General features: G+C 41.8%; 1 protein-coding gene and 3 long non-coding RNA genes across 4 annotated transcripts; 1 reads left to right on the top strand and 3 right to left on the bottom strand.

The window, feature by feature from the left end:
- Positions 1–5,762: 5,762 nt before the first annotated feature.
- Positions 5,763–8,910, bottom strand: LOC108895147 (uncharacterized). Its single transcript, XR_001962911.2, has 3 exons — positions 8,771–8,910; positions 8,574–8,654; positions 5,763–6,230 (listed from the first exon to the last, which is right to left on the bottom strand). It is a non-coding gene; the product is annotated as an uncharacterized LOC108895147 (long non-coding RNA).
- Positions 8,903–23,020, top strand: dtx2 (deltex 2, E3 ubiquitin ligase). The gene is given in 10 exon segments (XM_018693787.2): positions 8,903–9,486; positions 10,191–10,536; positions 10,538–10,780; positions 13,472–13,530; positions 16,056–16,289; positions 17,998–18,065; positions 18,242–18,409; positions 18,719–18,880; positions 20,542–20,631; positions 21,492–23,020. Coding segments are annotated over 10 exon segments (1,932 nt in total). The 5' UTR covers positions 8,903–9,176; the 3' UTR covers positions 21,744–23,020.
- On the bottom strand, positions 13,770–18,013 carry LOC108895146 (uncharacterized). Its single transcript, XR_001962910.2, has 3 exons — positions 17,875–18,013; positions 16,615–16,714; positions 13,770–13,938 (listed from the first exon to the last, which is right to left on the bottom strand). It is a non-coding gene; the product is annotated as an uncharacterized LOC108895146 (long non-coding RNA).
- LOC127143681 (uncharacterized) lies at positions 22,727–25,707 on the bottom strand. The gene is made up of 2 exons (XR_007815254.1): positions 25,645–25,707; positions 22,727–23,327 (listed from the first exon to the last, which is right to left on the bottom strand). It is a non-coding gene; the product is annotated as an uncharacterized LOC127143681 (long non-coding RNA).
- Between the last annotated feature and the right edge of the window lie 1,457 nt (positions 25,708–27,164).

Below are 27,164 nucleotides of genomic sequence, written 5' to 3'. Positions count from 1 at the left end.
AAAGTTTGACTTTCCTGACTTTCTGCTGGCTCCTCACATGCACATGAATGGAATGAAAATAACTTACAACTCTTAAAGACTTTATATATTTTGTTTTAACAGCCATATGAGGTGTTAAGGTGTTTAACATAACGTGTGAACATTTTAAAATTTCATGAAGTTCTCACCATTTAAATTTTGTTGTTTGGCCTTTGCTATATTTCAACAATTTTTTGACATTGAAACATGCTCTGAAAACCTGATGTCTTTATTCTCAAATGCTGAGGCTGCAAGGTGTTTCAACATTTGTACACTAACAAGGACACTGACCCTGAAAATTACTGTTACTACTGTTTCTACAAAAACTGAGAACACACATCCCTCAAATTTGATGTTAGTTTCAGAAAAAAATCTAAACTATTTTAGCATTAAATATACATTACTATCTTCATGCAATTTCAAATATCTTTGTTAAGAAGTAACCTGTATTATCAGTGTTGTCTTTGACTGCACATAGATTATAAATCACTGTATAAACTGAGAGATAATCTGAAGAGGATCCTTATCACACGAGAGAAGTCACCTCAGGGCACGAGAATAGATACTCACCACCACCTGGGATCTCATGCTGGCAATGACCTCATTCTACACATCTAATCCTCTAATCACAGCCTTAGTTAACCTCTGCATCTGCTCTTTATGTTCACAATATGGGAACTTTCTAAGTCTTTTGTGTCCTCCAGTACCACTGAAATTGCCTCTCTGTTGATGTAGAGTTTTGTCTGCTTACCCTTAAGATGGTTCCACATTTGCATTATTTCCATTTCTCTCAGCAAACTTCACATTATCATTTTGGAATGATGATGTATTATGTAGATGGTTGTTTTTATAAAGTACTGCATTTGAGTTCTTGCTTCCTGTGTTTCTTATATTTGTTTATTTTAAACTCTGATGACGTCATGTCCACTATCACTCCTCCTTTATTCACTGCTCATATGCCTTAACCCAATCTGGAGTTAAGTCTACTAAGAAAGGCTTATCTTTATACAAGACTGTGCAGCAGAGCCATCCACACACTGCATCACATTGGAGACGCTGACTGTGTCTGTGTACACTGTATCTGTCACTACAAGAGGTTATGGTCCAACAGTATAGGGTTTAGACCCCTAGTTTGCCTGAGTAGCCCCATAGACAGAACATGACTATAGTTTAGATTAAATGTGGTGTATCCAGGATTAAGGCATGCAGCAGAGACATGCTGGACATCCTTGGTTTGCCAAGCTTCAAGAAGGCAGGTTTTACTGTTCCTTATATGGACTCAGAGCACGGACACCAGGGGACAAAGAGTAGAGATAGGAATGCATGACAGTAGCATGCTGTGGATAAAGACCTTTTTGTTGATAACCCTCATCCCTGAAGTCTGTTGATTTAGTTTCTGCCTCGGGAGGATGGGGTGGTAGGTTTGGAGCAGTAGCAGAGGGCAGGTGCTGGGGCTCAGGTAAGGTCTTCATCCTCTCTTGTAGTTGGGAGCTGAAGGCATTCAGGGTATGTTGTGGCCTGTTAGTAACTGGTACATCCATGAGCCTTAGCGATGAATGAATCCTCTAGATCTAACAACCTCAAGAAAAGATTATAGTCTCTGTTACTGTAATTACTATGCTATATAACACACATCTGCACTCAGTGTTGTGTCCTTTGAATGGCACATTAACAGTTGTGTAGCTGAGAGGAGACTCCAGACCAACCACTCTTCAGAGGAAACTGATTTTCTCATCTGTGAACTACTGAGTCACCAGGTATGAATATACAGCACCCAACATGTGTCTCTTCATCATACATTGGTCCTGTGTATTCATGCTTTTAAGTGCTGAGTGTATGAATCCTATTTTTTATTTGAATTTTCATTTTGTTGAGACTAAAATCCCTGTCACCCAACTTTCTGTGTGTAATGACTGGAACCAGGAGTGTCATGGTAGAATAACAACATGTAGTAGCAGCTAACCTTGTCGTACAATAGAATCTGTTTCTATAAAGATGTTGGAGACTGCTGTTTTTGCATGAATATAAATCACTGTATACAATGAGAGTTATATTGTGTGTTTTTTTTTTACAATAAAAAGATACCTCGGGGAATCAGAATAGGCACTAACCAGTGCTTTGATTCTCCTGGTAGCACTGACCTCATTCTACACATCTAATCCTCTAATCACAGCCTTAGTTAACCTCTGCATCTGCTCTTTATGTTCACAATATGGGAACTTTCTAAGTCTTTTGTGTCCTCCAGTACCACTGAAATTGCCTCTCTGTTGATGTAGAGTTTTGTCTGCTTACCCTTAAGATGGTTCCACATTTGCATTATTTCCATTTCTCTCAGCAAACTTCACATTATCATTTTGGAATGATGATGTATTATGTAGATGGTTGTTTTTATAAAGTACTGCATTTGAGTTCTTGCTTCCTGTGTTTCTTATATTTGTTTATTTTAAACTCTGATGACGTCATGTCCACTATCACTCCTCCTTTATTCACTGCTCATATGCCTTAACCCAATCTGGAGTTAAGTCTACTAAGAAAGGCTTATCTTTATACAAGACTGTGCAGCAGAACCATCCACACACTGCATCACATTGGAGACGCTGACTGTTTCTCTCTATGCTAAATAGCACCACTGCAAAAAGAGGTGGGTGCTATAGGCTATAGACACCAGGAATGAAGTATTATCATGGTCATTTCTTGGAAGGCGGGTCTTACTGTGCCTAATATGAGCCAGTCAGAGTGTAGACACCAGGGGACAAAGAGTGGACAAAGGAATGCATGACAGTGACATGCTGTGGATAAAGAACTTTTTGTTGATAACCCTGAAGCATTTTGGTTTAGTTTCTTACCTTTCAGTAAGGTCTTCATCCTGTCTTGTAGTTGGCAACTGAAGGCATTCTGGGTATGTTGTGGCCTGTTAGTAACTGGTGCAGCCATAAGGTGACTGAATCCTCTAGACCTCACAACCTGGAGAAAAGATTATAGCCTCTATTAGAATATTTCCTGTATCTGTGCTCCATTTTGGTGATTTTTAATGTTTTCAGATTGAGCTAAAGGTTACATGTTTCTCCACAGGTTGTCTGGGAAATATTCAAAGTTATCCAGGTCCTTATAAAAGCTCTACAGGGGCAACTGGATTTGCTTGAGATCCTCAATAGGCTGAGAAAATTCTCTTACCTTTTGGGCTCATGCAGCATTTTTTAATCTAGTTCCACAATATCACAAATTTGCTGCCACCAAACTAAAATCATGGCTGTTTGTCTCATCACAGTTTGGCTTCCTGAAAGACTGAGATTACAGGGTTTTCACTGGACAACAGCCAAATAATATAATCTCCTTCCAAAGCTATTTAGAAATGTTTTCTGTCGTCCAGTGCAAAACCGAATCCATGAGTCACAAGAAAACCACACAGATATAACTACTACTGCTTCTTGCATGTGCAGCCTGTGCTAACATGTCATCTCTGACACAGTGTGACAGATTGAGCTGTGACAGACTGTAAACTGTAAACATGATGTTGGCCAAATTGTTGTGTCATATTTGTTGCTGGGAATGGCATGTCTTTCATTGCGTTGCCAAAAATACACTCTGCATCTCGTAGTTAAACTTAACAATCCCATTAAGCTGTCAGCTCTTCCATGCCCATGTCTGGTTGATGAGACTTTACATCTGAACATTTTCTACAAAGCCAACTGTTCTCTTTCAGACGTTTGTTTGGGCATCTCACTAAAAGGTATACTCTCTCAGAGTTGTCCTCAGAAGCCTCTAAATCATTATACCAGCCGGTGCCAGATTTTTTGTCCACATGAGTGCACATGGCTACCTCCTGTTGAACGCAGATAGGCACAAGTAAGACATGAAAAGCACACACACACACAAAGACAACAAAAAACAGAAGACTGAATCTGCAGTGTTTTCCACTGCTGGTGACTGAAATTACCATCGTCAACTTGTCATTAATAAACAATATGTAATATACAGGGAACCAATCCTCATCTGTTACCTCCATCCCACTTCATTTTACACAGATTTCAGATTCATTAAGTTCTAAATGTGAAAGACCGTCACTGTATTTGATTATTTTAAAATACAGCATTGTTACATGGTCCTCATAAATGTAAGAGAAACAGCTCTCATGTGAGATGACAGGTAGTGGCATCAGGTTATGTTATCTAAGGTAAAGACCTCGTGACGCAGCAGTGATCATGACATGTGTCAAAGCAGAATCACTGCTTTATAAAAGAGTAATTAAAAGCAGAAGTGTATTTAGACACATTGTTTGGAGATAATGAGTTTAGAACTTTCTGATGCTTTCATACAGGGAAAGAGTGGAGAGGTGGATTATGCTGCATTTGAGGAGTTGCTGTGAATGTTTTTGATATTTTTTGCCACATTTCCTGTGAACCTGGGTCTCCATTAGAATCCATTGTACTGTGGCTGCTGTGAATCCACACTGATTACAGCTGCTGATATCCACGATGGAGCAAACACTTTAGTCCTTTCAAAGTCCAATCCAAAGTGTCACAAATCCATTAGAATCAACATCATCAACAGTGGTGATACTCATCACCATCACAGTGTATCACTCAGCCTAGGCTAGTCTGTCAAACCAGGATCCAAAGATCCTGTGGAGGTGCTCGAGGATGACATCATGTTGTCTGTATCCTGCACTGACTGGATTCCAGTCTTGTTTTGATGACTGATGCTGACAACATCTGTTGGCAAGCTGGCATGTCAAATGTTCTAATCAAATTTTCTTGTGTTGGATGAAGAAGGCAAAGTCTATTTAGTGTGCCCCAACAATTAGTTTATCCAGATGGACCTGAAAGACATATATATATATATATATATATATATATATATACACTTTACACCCCCACCCCAATCTGAGGCCTGCATTTCTCTGTAAAATAAACAAATCTGTAGTTCTTGCTTTAACCCGCTGCAGATCGACCTGTTTCTCTTGAAGGAGACTGTTTAGTGCCGACCATATTTTTCTTTGAGGGACCAGGATGTTTCACTGCTAGATGGACACAGGTTCTGTTCTACGCAGTTACCTCCATTGGCCCTGACTCTGCCACATTAATAAGAGTGAGGGAGAGAACTATTCGTTGATACTGATGCACCCAATGTGGGCAAGGAGCCACTGGATAATGGAGATTGTTCTGCTCCTCTGGAGCCAGCCATGGCCCTTTCTGCTGCACCGGGACCTGGTTTCCCAAAAGGAGACATATCATTATTTCATCCTCAAATGGAAAGCCTCACCTTATAAGCCTGGCCCATGAAAGGTTTCATTTGAATGCACTGGGGCTCATTCATGTCATTGACACTTTTCAGAGTGCAAAGGCCCTGACCACAAAATCTGTATAAATAGGCGAGGAGAAGATTTTTTGAACAGTGGTGTGGAAAATTAGAGGTTACTCCAATGCCCTGTAACAGGGGTTCTCATTTTATTCAGGAAATGTTGGATAAGAGCAAGTACTTTTCCTCCATTCAGACCTAGTCACATGGGTCAGACCCATTTTGGTGGTCTGTCTGAATAGGTCAACACACATCATTCCAACCCTCTTCATGAACCATCTCCCATCTCCTGACCTGCAGGCTGGACAGTCCACACTGACCAGGGCCAGCCTCTATAGAGAGGAACATGACTTAATGATACTGACATATAAATGTAATTTCACAGATTCCATAAGAAAGAGGGAGATAGAAACAAAAAGCCTGCATGAGTGGCTGCATTAAAGAAAGGTAACTTTATTTGATATTTATGTAATGTAGATTCTACAGTTTAACAGTGAAGTGTCTCTACCAACAACATCCAGAGATTAACAAGGGTGACGTTTATACCCAGAGTGAAACACAGGAAGCTTAAGGTTACTTATCTGGTGACCCCTGTTCTGATTGCATGATAAAGATGTCTCACCTGAGGTGTAGAGTGAGAAACAAGTGGGCTTATCTGAGTGAGGGTGATGTTGTATCAGTCTCTTTAACGAGGAAGACAAACGGCTCTGCCCTGATGACTGAATCACTTTTTTACCTTCCAAACTTGACAATCCAACAGCTGCCAGGTGTGCACAGGTATTAAAGTGGGCAGAGCTCCAAGCACTCCTCAAATTCTTCTCTCCACATTCCTCACATTCCCACTTCCATCACTGTGTTCACTGCTGAGCCGCGTTCAACCACCATCTGTGTTGACAGCGATGGAGGTGACATGCCTGCAGGAAAGAGATGGGAAGAGTTTGATTCAATCAAAGATCACGTTCAACAACACTCAGACAAATCTGTGCTGAAAGTTGGACATTCCATTTACTTCCACTGAGATGCATATACTGTACTTCTTTTCTCCCATAAATGCAGTATTTCGTTCTCTGTAGCCTGTGTGCTGATTGTTTGTTCTGCTTTATCATTCAAGGTAGCTACCCAAGTGCATACAACCTGACTTTTCCATTGCTGCAGACATCTGTGTCATCTGACCTTCTTTTTAAAATCTCATGTCCATATTTCTCCATACATTTCTGTGTGTGATTTATCACTGTTCAAATTCCACTGTGCCGTTAAGTGAATATGTCAGCATGCCATTATCTGCTGTTTGTCAGCTTGTACAGCCTGACTTAAATATATCAAGTGAAGTAATTACACACTGAGGTTTGTGGTTATTTGCTTATATTGTGGGGACACACACACATTTTCAGTCCATTGCTTATTCTGCCATACAGTATACACCAGCCTTTGCTTCCTGAGTCAGCTGATTTACAGAGTAATGACCTTATAGTGCATGTCTGACTGACCGCCGTTTTGGTTTCCTAGCACTCACTGCCCAGTAGTTCAATTTTAGGAAGTGTGCAACCCACAGCTACAGTACAAGCCATATTATTTCACTTAGTATTAGAGGAAATAGCCCCCTCTAAAGCTACTGATGAGGTCTGTGAATTATTACTGGGACAGTGTTTCTGTTGCTGCTGAATATTTTAAATACCACTTTTCACTGTGTTGAGCACCACAAACAAAATTCACCTCCACTGTAGTGGGGTTAAGGCAGAAATCTCTGTGGCAAATATCACAGCACTGACAACTAAAACCAAGATTATTTGCACAGCAAGATACCAGCAGAGATCAATGTGAAGGGTTTGTGATTTATTTATTGTACATATACATATATACATCAAATAATTTCAGTGCTTGCTTCTGTTTGCCTGTGACATATATGATATATTGATGGTGTGAATGTACAAAGGAGAGTGGGGCATCTCCTCTAAGCATCAGTCTGTCTTGTTTAAATGAGTCCCTTACACCTCAGACCACATTCATTTATGCTGAACAGGATCAGCATTGGGACAACCTTTTGGTTTTTCAGAAGGCAGTTTGTCAGACACTGTTTTAAGTGCAGGACTTTCAGATGTTCTACCTCGGATGACTCAAAGCCACGTTCTCACTCACAGACTTCAAACCAGCTAACGGCCGCTTGCAGCTGACCTTTCTGTTGTTTATTGTGCATGAAAATATTACTCAATGATTTTGCAAAGGAGGAATAAACAATCTTAGTTTTATATTGCAACACCAGATGCCTTTTTTTGCTTGTATTATTACATTTGTCATTTTGAGACTACTTGGCATGGATTTACTGCAGCTATTGATTATGTGTCTTTTTATGGGTTAAATGGAATACTCAAATCCCATTTGGGCACTAATCTAAAAAATGTTCAAACTGGTGTCACAGATGTCCAATTCTATTATCATTTATGTGACTTTAATCAACTGTAAAAATAAATACACCATTCTCCTCTGTCAGAAGGTTTCTAGTCGTCTTTAGGATTCTATATGTCCATTTTACATCAGTAATGCTGGTCTAGGTATTGTAGACAAAATGCAATTTAGCTGAGCCTGCTTTATATATATTTAGCTCACAGACACTGACCTTGATTGGTAATAAATGATGACTGTGATACAGATCTAATTTAGACCATATCACATGTCATCTTAGGCCATGAAAGCTATAGAGACTGTAATTTCCAACCTCCACATTCTTCTCTCATGGTTATTGAAGCAATTAGCCTGCTTTAGAAGGACACAGTGAGACTGTTATTTGTGCTATACCCATTAATCTCCAGTTGATGGCAGCAATACTGTTGAGGAGGATCTAATCGACTTCAAAATAAAGAAGCGGAGAAAGAAGAGGAGCATGGACAATGAAAGAAGTTTGTTGTAAAAGAAGAAGAATGAAACCTTCAGGTGCATCTTGTAAGATACTGATTTAGAGGTGAGAATGGTTGTGAAATAATAATAATAAAAAAATGATAAATCAGAATGATTTTCTTAGTGTTTTGTATTATTTCAGACATTTTGAAATGTTTTAGCTGAATGGAGTAAATAAGAGTGCAGCTGTATGGCTGGTCGGGCCAATCATGGAGATTATCTATTCAGCCGAAATAATCAGGTCACCCCCATTAAGAACCCCCACCCCCCTCCACACAAACAATGAGGATGATTTAATTTCACTGTTGTTAAATTCATTAAAGATGGTTCCAGTTTTAGAGTGTATCTGAAGAGTCTTCACTCACCACATATTTGTGAGGGTGAGTAGGCCTCTTGAGGGGTAAATTGGTGTGTGGTGTTCATTTCTCAGCCGTCCATTGTACCCCCTGGAAATATGTACAAATCATTAATATCGGAAAGAAATCTCCCCATACTGTGCAAAGAGTCAAGTCGATTTTAAAATACTATCCCCTAACGCCCAAGAGGAGAGTCAATGCTTTACCTGGTGCTTTGAGGAATTTATACGCTTGGCTGCTTCATAAAGTTCCCATCTATTGTTGGTTTCCACAAGCGTGCGTCGAGTTGCGTTATTCCCGATGGTCCGTGAAGGCAGCAGCAGAGGATGAAGGAAGCCTGGTAACGCTGTCACAAAGCTAGCGTTATCCATGTACTGCTAAGCCCTGTGAACGCATCAGCTTTGTCAACATGCACTTGAATGTTTATCGAGGCTGTCTAGCATCTGATCTTTACCTCGTAGCTTCTTCAAAAGCGTGTTAACACTTTCACGATGGAATGTTTTAACGAGCCGAGCTAGCCAAGCTGGCAGACCTTTTTTCTCGTCGTAGCCACAATCAGTTGACCAGCTAACCAGAACGAGCTGTTGTTAGCTTTAAGCTAGCCTGGTGAATATGGCGATTGTGTCTGGCTCCTGTGCCAGGGTAAACGGGTCTAGAAATGGGCCCTCTGTGTCAGCTACGCCTTCTGGATCAGTTGGACAGTCACAGCCCATGATAGCAGTATGGGAATGGCAGGATGACCTGGGCTATTGGCGGCCTTACAGCGGCCAAGTGAGCGCCTACATCGAGCGGTGTCTGTCACCGCGGGGCCAGAGAGGAGGAGGACCCGGCTCAACGAGCATCTGCCTCGGACAATCAGACCCCAGCCTGTCGCCTTATCTCATTGACATACCAAGCTTGAAACAGTTTCGGCAGGATACAGGTGAGCCTCTGCCACACGCTGTGCCATTTAAGACATTCACGTTTAATCGTGATCATTTTTAATGTTGTGCTCAGACACCTTGTAAATACACCGGGCCCGGTTGGCTGTAACGCTAGCCTCTTAGCGTTAGCTTACAGGGGCGCTGTTATTTTGGTGTTTACATTGCTGCAAACCAAGATTGGCCAAGTACAGGATGAAGTTATGAAGCTGGATGACTCTGAAATTCCTTTGTGTCATCTCATGTTAGCTAACTTGTTCACACAACCTTGCTGTAACTCATCACATTGTTGACGTGTGTAACATTACACATAGTTTTGCTTGTTTTAACTCAGCTGATCCGTGCTAACTAGTTTGAATAAGGAGTAATGGAGCTTGTAAATTCACAATGATAAACCGGTGTTATAACAGGCGCGTAACAGCTTCACTGCTCCTCCAGACTACGTTAAGACAGGCCTCTCAAACAAATCCATCAAGCAGCAGCATTAGCCAAATGACTGAAGTGTCTGCCATGAGGGATGAGCTTGCATCAAGGCGAGGATTAGGTTTACATTGCTGTCATCTACATATAAGGAATCTCAGCTGATCTCTGTTATATTCCCACTGTGGGAATCTGGCTGAAAATGTGGGTTTGTTTTTTACATCTAAGGCTTTCACAGTGCAGCAGTTTTAAGTGTATTCATTAAAAATCATTCTTTTCTTTTCAGGAAAGACCCGGTCAGTACGTCGGTCCCTGTTTGCCCAGTCTTCAGGCCTCGGTAGTGGTGTTTACTGGGAATGGGCCAATGATGAAGGAGGATGGACTCCATATGAGACTCGAACCTCTATCCTTTTGGAGCACAGCTATCAGGCCCGCCAAGGCACAGCTGATTTGGGCCCGCATGGATACAATTACATAGTGGATCTCACATCTCTGGCCCAAGTCAACAAAGCCACAGGCTTCAGACGGCAGGTGCGACGCCAGTGTAACCTCCCGTACCCACTGGCCTCCTCTGGCCCCCCGGCCATCCCCTCGGGCCCTGCGTGCTCCTGCCAGCAGTGTTTGAGCCACAGTCAGCACAGGACCCATGCCCAGCCGTTCACGACATTCCTTTTCATCGGGGAGTCTGAACCGGCCCAGCCTGCAAGGGACAGGGAGGGCTGCAGCAGCTCACCCCACTTCTGTCTACTCGCCATATCCTAGGAGACCCCTCTCTGTTGGAGGGATGTCTTGGGGCAGCCCCTGGCCTCCACCACCTTCTGGTAGTCAGCTGTCTGCGCCGCTTCTGACAAGCTCTGCCAGTGCAAATGGGTTAAGGTTGGTATCTGACATCTGTGTTGGATTGTGGTTTGCTTTGTAGCTCAGTACCGACAGGTTTGTGGCAGCTCCTCTGACTCAGTTAGCTGTCTGGGGATGCATATCATGCCCCCCTTCTTTGCCTTTGTCTTTCCTGTCTGTCTCCACTTTAACCTTTCCTGTTAAACAGGAATGACAAAAAATGATCTGTCGCTGCAGCCTGCAGTGGTATGCTTGTTTTGGCTCAGTTTGTGTGAGTCCTCTGTCTGTGTCAAACCCAGCCTGCCTTATTTTCTGCTCCTAACAGCATAGAAAACTGCTTTCAAAGATAAATTGCTTACTTAAGTGGTGTTATGAATATGCAGTTCACTTACACTTTCTCTGGGCTCCAATTTTCTTCCACATTAAGTTTCATTTAGTCTATTCTCAGCCACTGGAAATCAATAACAGAATTGTAAAATGCTAGATGCTCTCTGCCTAGCACACACTGTGGTCTGTGTTAACTCATTTTTGTAGTGATTTCTCACACTTCTCAATAGTAGCTCTGAAGGTGTTGCTACCAGTAGTGAATAACAGTATGTATTATATTAGCTGATAGTAGATAATAGAGCTCTACCTATCCAGTATACAGTGGCTTCAGAAAGTATTCAGACCTCTTCCTCTTTTTAAATGGATAACACTGCCCATCAGTCTGCACTCAGTAACACATGATGACAAAGCTGAAACATGCTTTCAGATTATTTTGCAGATTTACTGAAAACCAAAAACTGGAATCTAATATTAAGAAAAGTAATCAGATCATGGCCATTAATGATTCTAGAACCTTACTTAAGTCCACTAATGGAAAACTGAATTTATTGGACATAGTCTAGAAAAGCACAGGCCGCGTAGGTCACTATGTCCATTATGTCAGGACAAAAACCAAACTATGAAGACCTCTGTACTGTCGAGATAAAATTGTGGCAAAGCATAGATCGATCCAGTGGTCAGTCGTCTGCAGAGAGGCGAAAACCTGCTGGAAGAATGACCATCTCAGTAGTGCTCCATCAATCAGGCCTTTATGATAGAGTGGCTAGATGGAAGCCACTTTGAGTAAAAGGTATATGACAGCCACTTGGAGTTTGCCAGACAGCGTTAAAAAAAGACTCTGAGAGCATGAGGGAAAAGTTTCTCTGGTCTCATGAGGTAAAACATTTAACTCCTTTGGCTCCACTCCACTCAGTTCCCGATGCTAAGTCTGGCAAACACTAGGCACTGCCAATCTCCTGGATAATGCCATCCCTGTGATGAAGCATGGTGGTGCCAAGGTGCTGGAGTGGCTGTGGGACAAGTCTCTGACTTTCCTTGAGTGGCCCAGCCAAAGCTCTGACTTAAACCCTACATAACATCTGTGGAGAAACCTGAAGATGGCAGACACTTCACATCCAATCTGACAGAGCTTCAGAGGATCTGTCAGGAAGAATGGGATAAACTGCCCAAATCCAGGTGTGCAGACCCTGTAGAGACTGACCCATGAAGACTCATAGCTGTAATTCCTGCCAAAGAGGCTTCTACAAAGTACTGAATTTAAGCCTCTGAATACTTTGGTAAATGAGAGATTTCCGTTTTAGATATAGATCAGTTATATATGTGTGTGTGTGTGTGTGTGTATATATACATATATGGTTACTGTTACAGCTCATGTAGTGCATTAAGACACCAGGCATGCAGCCCACAGCTTCCTTTGGACAGTAGGTTAACTGATGTCGAGAGGGCCTCATTTTATCAGTGACACATTTCCTCCTATTGTGTTACCATATCCTCTTATTTGGCTGATGTGTGCTCATACAGGAATTTTGATCTTCTGGAAATGTTATTTCACACTTTTTTTTTTTTTCAAATACAACTTATTATTACTTTTTGTATGGTTACAACATAGGATTCATTGACTACAAAAATAAAGATAAATTTGATTAATACTATAACACTGATTTGTTGAGTTGTGTGACAGAAGACAAAACAGTAATCTTGATAATCGATCAAGCATGTAAGTTACTCTTTAAGATAAAATGCCAAGCATTTGTTGGATCCATCTTCGAGGATTGTGTTTGTGAGGATTTGCTGCTGTCTCAGTTTTACATAAATGTAATACTTTCAGACAGTTGGAAGACATCTCATTGGGCTTTGGGAAACCCAGAAAGGCATTTTTCATCGTTTTGTCACTTTTTATAGACTAGTTGTTGATTGAGGAGCTAATGAACAGATCAATCAGTGAGCAAAATGATTGTTGATTGCAGCCCTGAACTGGATTTGTGTTAGAGTTCCATCATACCTCAGCACTGACAGTTGTTCATTGTTTTTCCTGGGAGGTTGTTTTGCACAGAGAACAAATTTGCTGGGTGCATATCCATCAATAAATTGGCTGTTGAGTCACACTCCCTAGTTGCAGAATGCATATGCAGTCGATGTTGAGTTTTTGTTGTTAATCAGCCTCAGACTCATAGTCATAGTTGTTTTTCAGAGACATAAGTTACAGTTAATTCAGAAGGTTTATTTTATCTTGATCTGGTGCCAAAGCTGTTCCTCATGTCACTGTACTTAAACGTTCTAATCCTGTGAGGTGGACTGGAAACTTACATAGTTCCCATAGTCTTTGTTTTGTTCTCTCTGTCTGGTTCATTGTTGCTGTTTTTTACTGACTGAATGCCACCGTCTTTGTTTCCTGTCCTGCAGTGTTCCCTCCATCTCTGTGCAGCTGAATGGATCCACCAGCGTGAGCTCTGCCCTGGCAGGTAAACGGGTCACTAACCATCCATCCTCATCGTTACCTCTGCTCAGTCTGCTCTGCACCACACTTTTGGGCTGGTTACGGGTTTTGTTCAGTGTAATGTTAGTGATTTATGTGCCAGCCTTCTGCATTTGTCTTGTGGGTGTCAGTCTGTTTAGGAATGACATGAAGGAGGGAGTTAAAAATAAAAAAGAACACACTCTAAATGTTAGCAAACAAAAAAAAGCATGAAACTGAAAAGACTGGGGAAAATAATGTCCCTTTTATTGTTTGAACCATCAGAGAGGCTTCCATTCAACAAGAAACAACATGATGCAGTTTGTTGGCCCAGTTTATATGAAATCAGCCCCCACACAGGCTTGTCTTTTGTTGAGAGCAGCAGGTTTCCTCATGTTGTACAAAGCACTTGGCCCTGGATGCAAAAGCATGATTGACTTTAGTTTTCAGTCTTCGTACTGAAAGATTTTTGAAGTTTTTGTCCCTCAGCTCCACGCACCCTGGTTTTTGATTGACAGCTCAAGGCTAAACAACATAATAGACAAGTACATGTACTATTGCTCATAAAACTAGCACAATACGTCCCTATAAAATGAATCTGTTAGTTCAGATCATCTGGATTTCTGTCAGATAAATTGAATGTTGATGTAAAAATTGATTTATTTCTTAAGGTGGCAAAATGAGACAGCACAGAGAGCAGCACTTGTTGCCGTGGCTTGGAGGAAGCTGAATGTGCAGCGTGTGAATTAAATGTGTGACAAATGTTTCACCTGCTCACTTGCAGTTGTTTTCAATTAAGCACAGAAAGGCTTACTCAGTGCTCACCTTATTTTGTAAGGCATTTCTCTCTATACGGTTCTCAAAGATTTCCTATTTGCTTTTCTAACTCAGGGTAATTTACATATACATGTACAGCTATTTAAAGCTGTTCCATGTTTGCATATTTATCAGTGACACACACTCAGCGATTTATTAGGAACACCTGTACACCTGCCTATTAATGCAGTTATGCAGTCAGCTAGTCATGTGGCAGCAGTGCAGATACAGGTCAGACGCTTCACTTAATGCTCACATCAAACATCAGAATGGGGGAGAAATAGGATCTCAGACCGTGGCATGAGTGCTGGTGCCAGACAGGCTGGTTCAAGTATTTCTGAATCTGCAGATCTCCTGGGTTTTTTCTAGAGTTTTTAGTGTACCAGAAACAAAAAACATCCGGTGAGTGATGGCTCTGTGGATGGAAATACTTTGTTGATGAGAGCTGACAGAAAGTCTCCAGTAACTCAGACAACCACTCTTTACAACTGTGGTGAACAGAAAAGGCATCTCAGAATGGACTGTACATAAACCATCAGGGTGGAAGGAGCTGCACCAGAGGAAGACAAAGATCAGATATCTGAGGCTGCAGCTGGCACAGGTTCAAACTGAAAAAACAACCTGGCCTGAAGAAGCTGGATTTCAGATGATGCATGAAGATGGTAGGGTCAGAATTTGAATTCGTGGACCTACTACTTCAGTGGCCTCCACAGTCACCAGACCTGAATCCAACAGAACACCTTTGGGATGTGGTGAGAAGAGAGATGAATGTGCAGCTGACAGATCTGCAGAAGTGATGTGATATTATCATATCAACATGGAGCAGAGGGAAGTTTCCAACATCTTGTGGAACTCATGCCACGAAGAACCGAGGTCGTTGTTAGAGCAAAGGGAGGCTCCACCCAGTATGATAGTGCTCGATGAGTTACAGTAAAAACGCCAATGGAATATCACAGCAGTGAAAAGATTTGTGCCAACAAATAGCCAATTAACATGCATGGAAGTCAGTGTTTTTTATGCTGCACACACACTGTCCACTGAAATTATTACTAATTTTCTTACCGGTGATAAACTGACTGAGTCAATACAGTCAGCTTGGAGGAAGCTCTGAGACCAGAACCTCATCAGTGAAAAGCACTGAGCCATGACTCTGGTGAATGATTTCAAATGGAAGGTTACTCGTGTGGTTTCTTCTCCAGACGTACAGTTCTAATGCTCATTAGTCAGGAGTGAACATTAATGATAATCACTGCTTTATTTTACACACTTTGTTTGTCAAACACAAAATAAATTCTGCTGCCTCCATGACTGCCCGAGATTAATAAATGACTGTGCCCAGTCACAAAGATTGTTGCTCTCATCATGAAAACCATTTCACTTAGTTCGCTGATTGATTGGTCTGCTTGCAAACTCAACTTTAAGAAGCACTCTGCTTCATAGGCAACAAATAAACAAGGCCAAATGCTGAACAAATATCAGGTTGGTTTTACTTTGAAAGGTCTTAATGCTGTGTCTGACTCCAGTGTTTTGTCTGTGAGTGAGAGTTGCAGTGGAGACATCAGCTGCTGCTACATTTCTCATACCTTTGATTTGTTCCTTTCTACTCCTGCATATCTCCACTTGCTCTCAACCCTCACCTGCCCCACTCTGCCCCGCCCCGTCCCACCTCAACCCAACCCACCCCACCCTATCCCACCCCACCCCACCCCGCTCCAGGCATGGCCTCCATTTTGATGTCAGCAGTGGGACTCGGCGTGCACTTCACCACTGCCCCCCTCCCTCAGCAGCAGCAGCAGCAGCAGCTACAGCCGCCGCCGCCTCCGCCACCGCAGCAACCTGCTCCTTTCTCTCTTCCTCCTCCTCTCCTCCCCCCAGCCAGCAGGCCCAGCAAGCCCCACAGCAGCAGCAGCAGCAGTTCAGTTAGGAGAGCAAAGAGGCAGCACAGGAGAGGTAGCTACCACGCCACCAGCCCTTCCTCCACCTCTTTTTCTCTTTTGGTGCAGTTATCATCAAAGGCTTGAGGAACATTTCATCCTGCATCAGACTCTCTTTCATTTGTCTTTCAGTGTTCATACACCGTGTTCACACTACTCTATTTCTGTTTTAGTTGAAAAAAGTGCTGCTGCAAGTGCACTCTGTGCAAAATTAGGCTTCCCAGTGTGCTTTCCAACTGACTTTTTCAAACCAGACTACCTCTGACTGTCACTGACCTCTCTGCTGCTACCCCCTCCACTTTCATTCCAGTTGTTTTTGTCAATATCAGCTGCTTACTCACCATAAAGTTCTCCATGGTTTTTGGTCAGCTCTCACTGATGCGAGGTGCAGCACTTTTTGTACAGCCTTTCTCTGACCATCATCACCAACAGAAGGAGGTGCTGTGGAAAAGTACAAACAATGCCTTAAGCTGTGCAAATATAGTATTACAATGTTTTACAAAAACCATGTTTGAAAGGAAGTCTAATCACATATCTACAGACAGACAGATGGGAACAACACCCTACCAACACACTTTATGTTGGACTTTACTTTGATCTGTCAGCTGTCTGTAATCATCAGCAAATCAGTTTGTGGATGATCATTAGCTTCTGGTGTAGAAGACATCACTGATCTGCAGCTAGTCACATTGTCACATGCTCCATGAGACACTGCTGCAGTATGAAGCTGCATTGATTGGTCAATTAATCTATTGGTTGATCAACAGCAAATGAATTGGCAGCCAGTTGTTATGTTAAATTATTTTTCAAGCAAAAATGGCCAAAGATTTGATGATTGCAGCTTCTCAAATGGAAGAATTGGCTTCTTTTCCTTGGTTTGTGACTGTTCACTGCACAAAACAAGACATTCGACGACGTCTTGGGTTGTCTAAAAATGTAGACTGGCGTTCTGACATTCTGAGACTTTCTCTTAAATCAACCTTTGGGCATACTGTACATCATATTCACTGTCAAACTTGATGTGCATTTAAGGGGTATCGCTCATAAATAAATGTATACTGTTTGTTGGCCATCACCAAACAAAACAAAAAGCACATGATGTGTTTTAATGCACCTCAGCTCATTTAAATAGTCTTCCATGCTTTGTTGCTCATCTTTATAATGAGCTTCATTTCATCGCTGCCTCTTTGTTTCTGCCTGTTTTTTTTCCATCTCTGCGTTGTCATGACCACAAATGACACTTCCTCCACTCACTGTCTACCACTACCTAACCTGAATACCTGTGTTAGACGTTAACAGTATTCATGTCTGGAATCTGATCAGATTTCCTCATTACTCAGCCGAGAAAAGCAGCTCGCTGGAATTAAACAGAGCTGTCAGTTGTTCCCTAAACAGACTTGACACTCACATGTATGTGTGTATGTGAGAGAATATGGAGGATACATGCATTAAGTGTCTCCATTCCTCATGCTAATCATTGTCATTCATTAATTGTGTGTGGTTCATTCATCCCACAACATTTGCTTTAATATTTATCAGAAGCAGAGTAAAATAAAGTTTGGGAATTATTTGATATCACAGAGAAAAGCATTTCATCTCACCTCACTGTCGTCTCATACTTTGTGTGGCTTCTTCCATGGCAGTTGATGGGGCTTTTCGTTGTAGCGTCAGGCCTGTCTCAGCTCCTTCACCGTTTTGTGTTTTCTGCTTTGTCCCTCTTCCAGCCTCAGCTCAGAGACCTGAGGAGGTGATTCAGCGCTACATGGAGGTGGTGGCTGGAGTGCCGGATGAGGTAAATGTTTCAGGAGCAGGGTCGACATCACAGACATAAAGTTAAAAAAAGGTTAATTTGTGGTCTTTTGTATGGGTGGATTAGTCTTAGATTGTTGTAATGGCTGTTGCTGGCCCTACAATGTAAGACTAAATGCATTTTTAGTGACTAACACTAAACACAGAATTCCCCTTCAGGACTGCATTATCTGCATGGATCAACTGTCCAATCCATCCGGCTATGAGACACCATCCACAGAGGAGGGAGGCCAGAGCATCCTGTCAGACACTGTGGGGAAATTCATCAAATGTGGTCACACCCTGCATATGCTCTGCATGCTGGCCATGTATAACAATGGAACAAAGGTACTGAACCCATAGTAACTAGTGTTTTTGACTGTACACTGTAAGTACAGATGTATCTGACAAGTTTGTGTTTAGCGTTTATTTAAGGTATAGTATAAAACTTAATACCAAGCGTAACACATCGCTCACATTTTGTACAAACATCCGTGGAGTCCTTGTTGATCACAGCAGAGGTACAGTGACTTGCTGATAGACAGAATGGTGAAACAAAAGTCTCATCAGTAGATCAATGCATATTTGATCAGCACTTACCTGGTTTGTATTGATTGGTCCAGTTTAAAAGGCTCTCTGCTCGTGTTTTCTCCTCAGGACGGCAGCCTGCAGTGCCCCTCGTGTAAGACAATCTACGGAGAGAAGACCGGCACCCAGCCCAAAGGCAAGATGGAAATTTACAGCATTGCCCAGTCGCTGCCAGGTCACCCAGACTGTGGGACCATCCAGATTATCTACAGCATACCTCCAGGCATACAGGTACCTCTGCACACTGTGTTTTCATTCTGACAAGATAAAGTATGTGCCTGAAAATACACACTAAGGCAGGGGTATCAAATACTGGCTCTGGGAACCAGATCTGGCCCACAACAGAATTTCATGATTCCTTCCACATGTTAAGAATTTACTGTTAAATCCAGCCCAACATTTTTCAACCTCCATTTAGGTTTTTCCCTAATCTTTCATTTTACAGTAATCATTTATCTATTACCAGGGTTGCAAAATCTGAGCATAAAAACTGTATTTTTAGCACTCTGATTTACTGCAGCACACGTGATGTCCCAAGTCTCCTTATGAACCTTAAGAAAAAAACAGATTGTTTTTTGCCCCGTTTGTGGATGATTAATTATGCTTTCATGGAGTTTAACGTTTCATCCACAGGGAGAAGGCTGCTGTTCTCTACAAAATATGCAAAGCAGTATGACTCAGCTTCAGAGTGTATGCAGCTGAAAATTAGTGTTTATTTATCAAAAAATATTAGTGTTTGTTCAAGCAGCCCTCTCTAGGCAGTAGCAACCTGGGCAGCGGCCTCCAGGTAGTCTTGATTTTAAACACAGTAGCAGATATTAGCACTGTATTGGCATCAATATTTTTCTCTGGAAAATATGTCTAAAAGAGTGTTATCATGTTCAAGGTCTAGAATTACGTTTTCACAACAGCAGATATTCTTTTTGATTGCAGGGAGTAGCAGTGTAACACTCCTAAAGGAAGTGTTGCATTATGGGTTGCTGGGCCAGCAGGTTTCGCTATAAGGAAGTCTACTGGTCTGTTAGGGTTTGGGTTTAGCTGGCTCAGTCAACCCCATGGGAGTTCCTAATGGCTCGTGTTAAATGTTTTGCTGCCACAGAGGAAATAAATTCCAAACTTGTGAAAAACAAGTCGAAAGCATTTCCAGATGGCTTAACTGCGGAAATGGACAGGGGACCAAATAATTTATCTGTGTCACTGAATGTCATGATGAAGAGCTGAAAAGCCAGAGAAAATCATTCAGACTGCTTCCATGAGCCCAACTCAACAGTCTGTGACTGATAAACAGAAATGTGGGATTTACATTCATGTTTCACTTCTACAAGAGGAAACACTTAAAAGGATGAGGACTTTCTTTCCGAGCAAGACTAGTCTGGAAGTATTTTATATCTTCAGAAAATCTGTTTGTGTGAACAGGTGCCAGTAAAGGACATTTAATGTTTGGGCCAACACGGTGCATTACATTTTAAATTGGGGAAACTGAAGAAAGAAAACGTCTGGAGGACAAACTACAGTCTGGACTAAAGCTTGTTCAGTAATAACCAGGGTTTTCCAAATAAATTTTTAACAGATTGATGTTCAGGCTCAGCTGTGGAGGAGCATTCTCCTCAGTTTACAGTGACACCCTCCTTTATTACATTCTTTTGGGAAAACCTTCATTTCTTTTTGTGTCCTGCTGTAACCACGAGTGAAGATAAACTGCAGCAAAGAGCAGTTTGTGCCACTGATCTAACGTTACAGCAACTTGAACCTGATTTGTATTGAGCTGTTGCACTGATGTTAACAATCTACAAAAGCACAGTTTATTGGATTATTTTATGGTTCCAACTGATGTTAAGTATTAAGCTTTATAGCTTTTCATTCATCAGTCCGTTTTTGTTCTCATCCACCAGGGCCCGGAGCACCCCAACCCAGGACAGCCATACACCTGTAGAGGCTTCCCTCGCTTCTGTTTTCTACCAGACAACGACAAGGGCAGGAAGGTAAAAAGCAACATGTTACATCTCACAGCTGCTGCACTACTGCCACGTGTATACACTATACCAGGTGTGATCATCGCTCCTGCCTACAGCACAGAGCAGTTCTCAGGATTTATACCATACCATAGGTGCTAATGATCCGAACCAGAGTTGAGCCAAAGGGACCAGCCTGACACATCAGGTGCATAAAGTCAGTGCCATTAACACAAGACTTTGCATAATGGTCCATCATTGATTAAAGTGTGTTACTCTGATGAACATTTCGTGCTCATTATAAAAGTTGTGTTGTTTCCATGGTGAATTAGCAGCTAATTTCCCTCTTGCTGGTAACTGCAGCTGAACACTTCAGCTTTTATAAATAATCTCTGATGCAATTCACTAATGGAAAATTGGATTAAATTATTCCAGTTGTAGTTTGTGTGTGCTGGGACACAGACTTGCTTCCATCACCAGACTCCCCTGATGTGATGTTCCCTGTACAACACTGATTTGAGATAATGGAAAATAGCCCAAATCGGACACACAGCCGGTCCCACGTTGCAGCAGGAGCCTTTCATTTTCTACTTAAAATCAGAATGGTGTTCAGGGAACAGTGTTCATTTCCATCAGTTAGGCATCATATCTGTGATGATTTACTGCAGTTACATAATCCACTTTTAGCTAAATTGTTTTGTTTGTAGACTGTTACATCTGTGGCCACTGTGCAGCATCAGAGAGTCAGTGTATCTGGTTCACACTAGTTGAGTAGTTAAACGTTCCACCAGTAAAGAACAGAGCATGCAGAGATTGTGTGGGCTGTGTTCAGTTAGTTATTTCAGCTCTAAACCTGATAGACAGACTTTGCTCTTGTGTCCTCTGAAAAGGTGCTGGAGCTGCTGAAGGTGGCGTGGATGCGTCGCCTCATCTTCACCGTGGGTACGTCCAGCACCACCGGAGAGCCTGACACAGTAGTGTGGAACGGGATCCACCACAAAACGGAGATGATGTCCAATTTGTCGGGCCACGGCTACCCGGACCCCAACTATCTGGACAATGTTCTTTCTGAGCTGGCCTCTCAGGGCGTGACAGAGGACTGCCTCAAACCTCTGGGCAGCAGCAGCAGCAGCAGCAGCTAGGTCACAGCTCTCAGCTTCACACACTTCCACTCACTGCTGACCACTGAGTTAATCCTTCAAAAACCACCTCTGTGGCTGGGCGGACCTCCTTCCACCTCTGTCTGTTATTTAGTGTAAGTCAGCGTCTGCCCAAATCTCATTGAGTGTGCGACGGGGAGAAGTGAGCTTAACAAAGGTCTTGAAGCTTCTCTGGAAAGGATGCACAGTGGAGTGCTCACTGTGAATGATTAATGCACCACTACATTCCCTCTCATCACATATTCCAGACTGAACTCAGAGAAAAACGGGGCTCCTCTTACTCTGAGCCTCTTCTATCACACCTCTACAAACTGGAGATTGTGTTTCTTGTTCTGTTTTGTTTTCTCCATAAAGCCTCATTTGTATCCCCTTGTCCAGTTACCATGAGAATGGCAGCTTACACTGGGGATAAAAATCTCATTAAGCACTTTAGTTGTGACAGTGCATTTAGCTGAGGTGTGTGATTTCCCAGTAAAGGTCAGTTAACTTGTTTCAGATTGGGAAGTTATGCAATTAAAGTGTTTCTGCGGAAAACATTTGTGTTTAGCACAATGACACACTGAAACTTTAGTAGCAAAGTGAGTATATATTAACCTATTTGATGAGAAGGGGCAATACATTACTGTTGTAAATACAAAAAGAAAAAAGAAAAAACGTGAATGAAACAAAAGTATGTAAAGAAAAAAAATGAAACCGGTTGTGTCTACAAATGCCAGTTTAGGAGGATAAAGTTGTATATTTTTAACATTACTACTAATTCGACCATCTGTTGTCATATTTTATTCCCGAAACTAATTTGATAAACAGGTGTCTAATGCACTCACATGGTGAGTTTTCATGTTCTGAATTTGCCGTCACTGTTCCTGTGGGCGTTCTGCAGGCATTGTTTTTGTCACTTAATATGTTAGTTTGTGTTACCATGTTTGTGGGAAGGGACAAGGTTACATCGTATACAGCTTGATGACCTCAAACAAATGGGACGGGATCGCTGAGATTGAGAAAAAAGAAAAAACAACCTCTGGTTAAAAAAATTTTACAGTGTGACAATCAAGGTCATTGAACTCGTCTTGATTAAACAAGACACATGAAGCTGTGGTGAGCATGTTAATGGTCCCACTGGCTGCAAACTCACCTCCTGTATTCACATGCATTAATCTGCTCACAGTACTGCAGTACAGTCGCTGAACTGAGTTTTGACATGTATACGAGCAAAACTGAGAAAAAAAATCTCTGCAATAAAGAAATCAAAGCAAAATGAATCGTGGCTCTTCAGTTGTGTTTCCATCAGGGTCAGGAAAAGAGCCTGAATTTATTCCTGGTGTGTGGCTCATGAGCCTTTAATATGTGGAGAGAATATTACAGCGTTTGCACTTCAGGGTGCTCCTGGTCCTCGTAAGTGGCCTCATAATGTGTTCCTGTGTGGTCATTTAGAGTGATCATCAGACCTATGATAACTCTCAGTAGATGGGCTGCCTGTGGCACTATAGATTAGACAGGCAAATGATCACGTCCTGACTTTCTGGACACGGTAATGGGAACGTTGAGACGATTGTGGAGTTGAGACATCTGCAATAACGGTAGGTAAAAGAAGAAAAGGCAAAATGTTTCAAGGAAAATTTGCTCACTTTAGCTAAAATATAGTGCCTAGAAGTCAAGAACATATTCTTCACTCAACTTCAAAAAATATGACACAAAGTTTAATCTCTCAAAAATAATATAAAAAGTCAACGGAAGTGTTAGAACGGGGTCGTAAAACTTCATCATCTGGTGTTATAGGTTGTCTTGAAAAAGCAATCACTCAGGCTGGCCTCACTGGCCTCACGATTAGAGTCTTAAGAGCAGACAAGCTGCTGGAGTACAGTAGGAACCAGACCAGTGGTTCAACATATCCCCACAGCCTTGTCAGGTGGTCTCCGGTTCTACTCCATCATACATACCCCCTTTGATAGATGTGATGACTTTATGGAGACTGTGGTAAATCCATGAGACAGAAATCCAAGATAATCCACATGTAGGCCTGGTCTGTCTCTTCTTTTTATCAGTATCAGTCACCTTCATGTTTCCATTTCCTGCTAATTCGCTGACTAAATGTCACCCAGTCTCACCAGCAGCAGGTGGTGTTCAGCTGACTCAGGTTGGTTAGAAGTGCGTCCTTTGCAGTTGGCTTGTCATAGCTGCTGGTACATGAGTTATTGTAACAGTAAATCTACTTAAGATCAGCCTCACACCAATTTGTAATCCTGCAGTGACTGAGGATGTGGTATGAGTTAGGTAATGAGCAAGCTTGCTAATTCCTTTAGTTATTTGTTATTACATTACTTTTTCCTAACAGAGCCAGGTAGAAATCTGTGTGTTCATAGTAATAGTAGTAAGAAGCTGACTGAGAAATGTTTTTCCTGCACCTTTAAGGTGTAGTAGGTGAATGCTATTTCTGTATGCCTTCAGTGTCGTCAGTGTGCTGCTCTGACTTCTCAGCAGTTTTGCTGTTTTCTGTCTGCAGGGCTTGAACCCAGCTCCTCCTGCTGAATAAATGTCTCTTTAACCACTCAAACATTTATTTGTAGTGGAAATGTTAAGAGAAGAACATGACCACTTGGCAAAGAATTTCACTTTGACTCTGTCTTAATGGACTCTTAAGTGCAAAGCAGCGCTTTGGGTTCAAGGTAGATGTGGAGGAAGTAAGCGTTATGGAGGAGAAGGGTGAAACATGGGCTGCAGGCTGGGAAACAGGTCAGTGAGAGGATGAACATTTGTACAAGCCTCTGACTTCAGTGAGGATGCTGTTTGTTTGGACTGACTGAATGTGGGCAAATAGCCTGCCTTGTTACCAGGGAGAGTAATTGTAAAAGGAGAATTGTATTCTCTCCAAATAGTTGTTTACTCTTTCATTCTTTTGCTCCATGTATTGTGGATGATCTATGTCCAAAATATTGGTTTAACTGATTTGGAAAAGTCTGACGTTCAGTGTGGATCAGAGGAACTTCTGTGGATAATCAAGGGGAACAGTCTCAAACGCCCACTGCAGCCTCAGATTGCTGTTCTTGGCTGACAGGAGTGGAACCTGACTTGGTCTTCTGCTGTTGTACCCCTTCAAGTGCTTGGTGAGTGTGTTTTAAAAAAAAAAAAAAAAACATAACCTTTTATTTTATGAGTTTTCTAAAGAGGAGCTGATTCATCTACTGTAGAGACAATATTCAGTTGGTACACTTAAATTAATGAATTCCAGTTAACTGCTGGTACAATCTTTTGAGCCAGGGCACAGCAGGTCAGCTACGCATGCATAAAATGTTAAATTTATCTACAGACAAGCATACAGTTCAACACATAAAAGAGAATAAAGTTTCTAATGATAAATGAATAATGACCATAGAGTGGATGTTGACTGGACGAGGATGGGTTATGGAGGGGATACTAAGAAACTGATTTCTTAGGAAACACTGGATTGATTAAGAGAATATAGTATTTAAATAAATGTAGTTTGTTATTTCTGCATACTAGAAGGAAGGGAAGTTTTAAAAACCGGATGTTGAGAAAGGTCTCTTCCAGTCACAATGGCGGAGTGTAGAAGCAGCCAGTCATGTAGCGTGTCGTTTTGTTCAAACTCAACAAAGAAACAGCCATATTTATCTTTCCACCGATGAATGACTAAAATAAGATGGGTTTTGTCCATTAGAAGAGACGAGGGCCAGTGTTGTTTTGGGAGCATGACTACTACCGTCCTCGTCCTGGTGAGCTTAACATTATCTGGATAAATGCAGAAGACACATCCAGTCTCAGAGAGTCGATGACAACTGAAACTCTGACACTATCACAAATGGAGCAGGGAGACAGCAAAACTGTTCATTTAGTTTTAAAAGGAACATAAAATAGACACAACACATACCTGGCAGGAGAGTATAGTCAGTCTCATCAGAAACACCCAAGCATGCTCTCACACTGTGAAGCTAAAATTAAAAAAAAAAAAAAAAAAATGCATGTTAGCTAACACACCACATGCTAATCACGCTACGAACAATTAAGTTAAAAAATCGTCACTCTCACAAAAGAATATGCTCGACCGACAGGGAGCTAAAGCGTTACAAAAATATAATAACATAAAACAACCACTTACATATGAAATTAAATTGAAATTGAAATTGATCCAAAATAATTACAGAGCTAACACTGAGTGCACTCACCTGGGAGACAGCGCAGCAAAACTGTTGCTATCTCCCCGGGGTGCACGACCCTAGTCAGCAGGGGTGCTGCGTTTAATGACGGTAAAATAAAACCGTAATTAATAAACAGTGTGTGGGGTGGCAAGTGGAATTACACATGCTATACATTAACTCCGTTACACTAGCAGTTGTGCTAGTCTGCAAGCTAACGTAAGACGAAGATGAATGGTGGTTAAGGGGGAAATTGAAGGAAACTCAAAGCAATATGATATTAACCGTGAAATAACAGCTCCAGAATTAGTTGGATGGTACAACGACTTGTTTCCACCCCGCACCCCGAACGCCTGCTCTTAAACTGTAACTTGTGATCGGGCACAGTCTCCTTCAAGAAGTGCCTATCTGAGTGACAGTTGGCGGCTTAAACTGCGGGAAACAGTCCCAGCAAGTTCAACAGTGATGCCGAACTGATGATCAGTCAAAAGTCTTGGAATCGATCAAAAACCAGCGTTAATATCCGATGTTTAAGGAGGAAAATATGAAAATATCCAAGCGGAGTTTGTTACATCGACAGAACTTCCGGTGTTTGAAGCCGGGCATCATGGGAAATACACACCGTTCGGCCATGTTTCAGTTCAGTGAGTGGGACTGCGCGGTCGTAGCTCTGGTTATGCGATTTCTAGGCTTTGTTTTCTATACATGGAAACAGATTAACCGCATACTAGAATGAATTACCACTCCTGGCTGCAGAGGCAGCTGTTGTCACTTTCAGAGTGGTTTTATTCTGTGTGGGATAACACAGACACTGTGAAAAGAGCAGTGACCTTGCCCCTCTTGTGTTTTCATAAAAAGAAGAAACACATCTGAAAGTGGGTTTCAAACAGTGTTAAGGATTTAACTGGGATGACTAACACACATCTCCAACAATAAGTGGTGCAAAAAAACGGATATAGGGTTCTGTAAAATCTGTGTTTGATTGGCTTTTTCTTGTGACAAGAATAAAGCATGTATTCACAGTGACGGTCTAACTGGTTTATACATAAGTAAACAGATAGTCATTTACCAAATTAAGATGTATTAATAATAACGTTTTAATACTTGCTTCTGTTTGGTTAGGTGAACTTGATGAGGCATTGGAAAAAATTGAGTTGAAGGATCTGGCTTCAAGCCCTCAACCCCCTGGACCCCTAATGGATAGATGGTGCATGCCTGATGCCACAAACACACCTTTTTTGCCTTCTGGAGATCA

This window comes from Lates calcarifer, linkage group LG20, assembly GCF_001640805.2.
Source record: "Lates calcarifer isolate ASB-BC8 linkage group LG20, TLL_Latcal_v3, whole genome shotgun sequence".
NCBI lineage: Eukaryota > Metazoa > Chordata > Actinopteri > Centropomidae > Lates > Lates calcarifer.
This window is presented reverse-complemented; position numbering and strand designations above follow the sequence as displayed.